This window comes from Papilio xuthus, unplaced genomic scaffold, assembly GCF_000836235.2.
Source record: "Papilio xuthus unplaced genomic scaffold, Pxut_1.1 DF827680.1, whole genome shotgun sequence".
Classification (NCBI taxonomy): Eukaryota; Metazoa; Arthropoda; class Insecta; order Lepidoptera; family Papilionidae; genus Papilio; species Papilio xuthus.
In genome coordinates, this window is record NW_013530969.1 from 3,832,936 (window position 1) to 3,839,107 (window position 6,172).

The 6,172-nt window shown below is 31.6% G+C and overlaps 1 protein-coding gene across 1 annotated transcript in view; it reads left to right on the forward strand.

Moving 5' to 3' along the window:
• GABA-B-R1 (gamma-aminobutyric acid type B receptor subunit 1) overlaps positions 1–5,785 on the forward strand; it is a 60,833-nt gene extending 55,048 nt beyond the window's left edge. The window contains exons 9-16 of the mRNA XM_013311141.1: positions 43–184; positions 337–487; positions 614–854; positions 1,517–1,724; positions 1,919–2,175; positions 2,472–2,609; positions 2,789–2,858; positions 5,738–5,785. Of these exons, the coding sequence (XP_013166595.1) occupies positions 43–184; positions 337–487; positions 614–854; positions 1,517–1,724; positions 1,919–2,175; positions 2,472–2,609; positions 2,789–2,858; positions 5,738–5,760 (1,230 nt within the window). The 3' untranslated portion in view covers positions 5,761–5,785. The remainder of the gene's footprint in view (positions 1–42; positions 185–336; positions 488–613; positions 855–1,516; positions 1,725–1,918; positions 2,176–2,471; positions 2,610–2,788; positions 2,859–5,737) is intronic.
• The last annotated feature ends 387 nt before the right edge of the window (positions 5,786–6,172 follow it).

Sequence of the window (6,172 nt, forward strand, 5' to 3'; positions counted from 1 at the left end):
ATCGGTAATATGAAGTCGTTATGATGAGATATTTTCTTGTAGGGTTTGGTTGCATTTTCATCCCAAGGAGACAGAATAGCACTAACTCAGATAGAACAACTTTCTAACAATCATTACGTGAAGCTTGGATATTATGATACACAAGCTGATAATCTAACCTGGTTAGATAAAGAACAATGGGTTGGTAAGTACTTTTATTTAAAAAAAAATCGGATAAAATAGTGAAAGTTGTTCACACAATAATTTTAAAGACTTTTGACTTTAGAACACCTCTAAAGTCTATTTCACTTATAATTGTTAGATGTTATTATATGTTTTTTTTCTGTGCTTTATTAGGTGGAAAAGTACCTCCGGATCGGACAGTAGTGGTAAATGAACTGCGTACTGTTTCACTACCACTGTTTGCTTGTATGACAGCGCTTTGTATAGCTGGAATTTTGGCAGCCATCGGATTGATCGTCTTTAATACAATGCACATGCATAGAAGGTAGGGAATCATAAACTTTCAAATATGTAAAATTTTATTCTTCAATGAGAAGTCAGATTGTTTAATTAGCCTATAAGTAACTATTTAGTTTTGCTGTTTATATTATATCGATGTTATTAACCACAGGGTCATTCAGTGGTCTCATCCAGCTTGTAACACTGTGATGTTGTGCGGTTGCTGCGTGTGTTTGGGCGCTGCGATAGCTCTTGGCATAGACGGACGCTGGGTGACGCCTCAGCACTACACGGGACTATGTGCGGCTCGAGCTTGGCTCCTTGCCATCGGCTTCTCCATGGCTTACGGTGCTATGTTCACAAAAGTGTGGCGTGTGCATAGACATACGACAAAGCCCAAAACAGAAACCAAGGTATTAAGCAAATGTTTCATTTCATTTATTTCAATTGCATTAAATGTGACAGACTGCCGCACTCAAGAACCGTTAAATGGTCAATAAGTTCCTTAATATGGTTTCGGTGTAAGAAATTCACACTTAAACTATTGAGCAAATCACTTAATTCACCTTGCGGTGTAATTAACGCCTTAAGTAATACTTCTCTTAAAGACATATTTTAAAAACCGTGTTACTTGTAAAATTGTAACATAGTAACTAAAATTATGTATCCGAATTCGCTTTGATCTTTAGCTTGCGGTGTGAAATCCCAAGCGGCAATTCAGTTACTTTGTTACTTTGATAAAGTTTAGGGGGAATAATAAATTCGATATCCCGGGCGGTACTAAAGTTCGTAAGTTACCACTGGACTTATAGATAATATTGGTTCGAAGGTTTTTTCATTTATAAGGAATTAATTTATAAGCTAGATTTTATTATTTGAGAAAATAAAATATTGTTTTAATAGAATCGCATTAAAAGTCTGTGCAAGAAGTATTTATTATAAATTTTGGTGCTTTAAGAACAGTTTTATGCGTTACATTATTTAGCATAATTCTTTAACTACCAAACGAAAATTGCTTCCGTTAAGTTGATATTGTCTAGTTTTTAATATAATTAATGTTTTGTTTTTTATTTAGAAACGCGTACACGGCTGGAAGTTATACACAATGGTCGGAGGTTTGCTAGTGGTGGATATTGTGTTGCTAACGGCGTGGCAGCTGCGAGACCCGCTGCAGAGGCGCGTAGAAACTTTCGCATTGGAGGCACCGAGACATCATGACGATGATGTACACATCAGACCTGAGCTAGAACACTGCGAGAGTGAACATAATACTATATGGCTAGGTAAGACAGTTAAAGTTGGTTGCGAAGTTTAACAAGCTCTCCACTTAGTTTCTATAACAAAATCCTCGTGAAAAGCAATTTTTAACATACCAAATCGATAAAGGGATATTCTCTATGTTTTTAAAATTTTTAACACTTAGTAGCTTTCTCTCGTTAGCTTTTATACAAATCCTACTATATTCCTTTTGTTTTAGGTGTGATGTACGGCTACAAGGGCCTTGTTTTGGTATTCGGTCTATTCCTAGCTTACGAGACGAGATCGGTTAAGATCCGCCAAATAAATGATTCGAGATACGTTGGGATGAGCATTTACAATGTTGTTGTGTTGTGCCTCATCACGGCTCCCGTTACGTTAGTGATTGCGAGTCAGCAGGATGCCGCCTTCGCTTTTGTGTCCCTCGCAATCGTCTTTTGTTGTTTCCTTAGCATGGCTCTAATATTCATTCCAAAGGTATGTATCGCACGTATTCATCTGTACTACCCGTATAATGATAGGTGCGAATTAAGCACGTGAGTTATTTAATAATAGGAATAACTAATATTTGTGCCCAAAATATTTTTTGAATTCCATCCATTATATCTATGAAATTGTATAGGTAATATAACTTCTCAGAGTTAACAATGGTAGAGGACGATAAACTCCGTGAAGGTGACAGGGATGTTTCATAGCCCGAATGGCAAAATGTGAGCATTCAGCTGAAATTACTTATTATATTTGTCTAAATGAAATATATATTTGTATAAAAGGTAATAGAAGTGATACGACATCCAACTGAGCGCGCCGAAAGTGGGCGCGGTTCGGGTTCCGGTTCCACTCCTGCTGATGAAGAGCGGTATCGCGAACTTGTCAAAGAAAACGAAGAGCTGCAAAAGCTTATAGCACAGGTATTGTGTTATTTATTGATCTATAGAATACATATTTTTTCCACAGCTCAGAGTTGCTTACTTCTATTTTACTTCTTTTTTTTCTATTTTCTTATTTTTAACAACAAAAACCTAAATTATAGATTTGAAAGATCAAAGATGCGTGAGCTTTGAAATTATTAATTGTTTAAAATTCGCAGAAGGAAGAGCGTATTCGCGTCCTAAAGCAGAAGCTGGCGGAACGAGAGGCTGCAGCGGACGTGACGCAAGGTACGGGCGGTGGAGGTGGAGGCGTGTTGGCCGACCTCGCTACCGCCACCTCCGACTACGGCACCTCCACCAACTACACGCGATCCTCGCGCGCTTCCGTCTCCGATCTCGATTTCTCAGAAAGCTATCTATAAACTCATTTTCTTCCTTATTTCCGCAACACGCGCCAGTCATAGATTTGCGGAAATCAAACTACTAATTATTCCACCTTTTTTGGTTTTCCTTTGTGTGGATAAAGTCATGCCCGCCAAAGCAACTAAACAACAGTTAATTTTTTATTTAAAATTTTAGCAAATCATACTTCACTAAAACTTCTAACCATTCCTTCCAAGTAACCTCGTGCCTATAAATGGAATTTTATAATAATTATTTTGCTTCATTTTTATTGTTTAATTTTTTTCAGGGTTTTAATAAGATTATTAAAATCACCTTTTAACCTAACCTAACTATTTGACTAAAGTAACGGGTATGACTCAATCCAGTGTGATATTTCTTTCATAACTCGTCTTTTGAATATATCATTTTGGAATTCTTTGGTTTGAAAAATCCTAATCCTTAACCATCCGAGCAATCTCTCATCCCATTCCTCCATTCGTCTTTATACCTGTTATAAATTGTAAAAATTGGTTGTACGTTTTTTAAATTTTATGCAATAATTAAAATATTTATAAATGTTGTCGTTATTAAAATGTAAATTCAGTGATTAATAATAAATATTTAAGGGAATATTTAATAAATTGAATAATTTCTCAATAGAACTTCACGTTATCGTAAAAATGCACTTTGTGTTTTTTAAAATATCTCATGTGATAACTCCTATGTTTACTTCCATACACTGCGAATAATAATTCTCAATTTGATCTCCCATTAAAATTAACATATAACATATTTGAAATTTGAATAAAAATAAATTAATATTAAAATTACAATAGTAAAATCTAAAAAAATGATTTTAAAACATTACTGTTAGTTAAAGATGATAACAGACCTTTCAGGACTTTTATTTTTGGTTACAACAAACACATATTAAGTAATAACTGTCTCTAAAAAGCAGTAGATTTTTTATTGTATTCCACAAAGATTTAATTCGCTTACTAAATCGAAAACAACAGTTCCTTTTATAGTTGGTGAATATAGAATGAGTTTGGACTTAAGGGTAAATTTAGTATAACACAATGAATAATTGACTTAGAATCAATACCACAAGAAAATCCGATAATTCGTTAAATTATAAATTAATCATAAACCACATTGAATTAAATCTTTATCTAATCAATAGACATAGTTTATATTTAATTATTAAGGTCGAAGTGAAATTTTCAATATTCTCTCCCTATCCAATTTGGATGTTTCACACCTAATGTCTTCGTTCTACCTCACTCGTATTGTATCTGCACAATATCAGCCTGACATTTGTAAATATCTTTAAACTATAAATTCCCACTAGACTGACTTAGATATACTTCTAGCAATATGTGTTCTATTCATAAATGATACTATACGTTTGTAAACATCACATGATTAGTGAATTCCTAGCTATTTTCTTGTAAATTTTTTCGTACTTTAAACTGTTAATGATAAAATCTTATAAACAATTGTTTAATTAAGATGCGCTACAACGATTTAAATTTATGCTTTTTTTAATATTAAATGATGCAAAATGTCTTCAAATTTATCACGTTCATAATTAATTAGCACAATTTATAAATCATTAGATAGTGTTTAGATTAAATCATTGCTGGATAATTCCTTGTAAAAGGTTTGTGCTCGTTCACGTAGCGTTAATATATCATGAAAGCATTATTTTATGCTATTTTATAAATACTTTTAATTTTGTAATGTCAATTCATGCAGTCAAATCTCGTTAACACATACTTGAAACTATGTTAACAATTGTTTTAATATAAGATAGATGATGTATAATCTATTCAATAAAAACATTATAAAAAATCGTTTCAGTTATTAATTGGCTTTAAATTTATTTTACAAAATTGTTTTTTTTTAAGAGGAGAAAAAGATCATTGAACTACGATAGAGTTTATCTATCGCTAAATTATAGGTACGTTTGACGATTGTGATGTAAGTAGTAATTTGGGAGATATTTTCCGATTGCCTGTAGTCCCTATAAAATGTTGTGCTCTCTCCGATGTATTGCATGGTCCCCCCCCCCCCCCCCACTGCACTGTCACTGTCAGCTATGTAGCCTCACCTTTATCTGGACCTTTTTTAAAATTATCTACTCTAATCGTGACTTGCGAAATTCGTAGAACTAAAATATATATACTATTAAATATATTCGTGTTACTATCATTTTTATACTTCAAAGAATATGAATAATTATTTTTTTAATTATCACGACATCTTTCAAAATTAAAAGTTGCCAGTGTTGACAGTCTGGCATTAAGAGAATTACGTGTTTATATTTTTTACTGTTTTAAAAATTAATTAAAATTGAATAAAAGTATTTTAACAATTCTTCAATATGCTGGGTAACGAGATTTCCTTGCATGAAAATTGTTATTCTAGTTATGCTTATTTTCAGATTTAACTTTAATTTCTTGATTAGAATAAATATGAATTCATTTACAATCTTTTCTCTGTTTATTAGAAAAATACCACAAAAAAATCACGCGATTTAATTTAAAACAATAATGCTATTTATTCTATGATTTTGCAAGAATATTTCAGTTTCAAATATAACTTTAATATTGAATAGATTTTTTAGTTGCGAGCTTTATAAGTATAATATATTTTATATTTAAATTTAAAATTATTTTAGGTTATGCTTGTACTTAACCGTATAAGAAGGGTAATCGATAGTTATTATTTTAAAATCTATTTTGAAGTATTACTAAAATGTTCTTTTTCTCTCTCGACAGATGTACAGGACGAACACGTCTAGTCGCTTGCGTGGCTCATCGATAACTGACGGTTTTCATTTGTTTTTTTTTTCTTTTTTAATAATTACATTATGTAGATTTTTTTATTAAACAATTCTTAAGATTAAATGTGAAGTGTTCTTATAAAATTAGAATTAATAACGAATTAATGAAATGAAATTACTTATATTTAAGTTGTCAACGAATGTCAGCAATTGTTAACTTTGAAGTTAAAGGTTAAGTGAAATTAGAATTATGTAACATTTTAAGTCGTTATTTTTAATGTTATGTTAGTTCAATAATAAATTATTAATTATTAATGTTTTAAAAAAAGCATGCACACTTTGTTCTGTAGTGTTAAAATTTAAATTATTTACATATATTTAAAATTAAATAGAGAAAACAAACATATGTAATATCATATTATGTATTTAC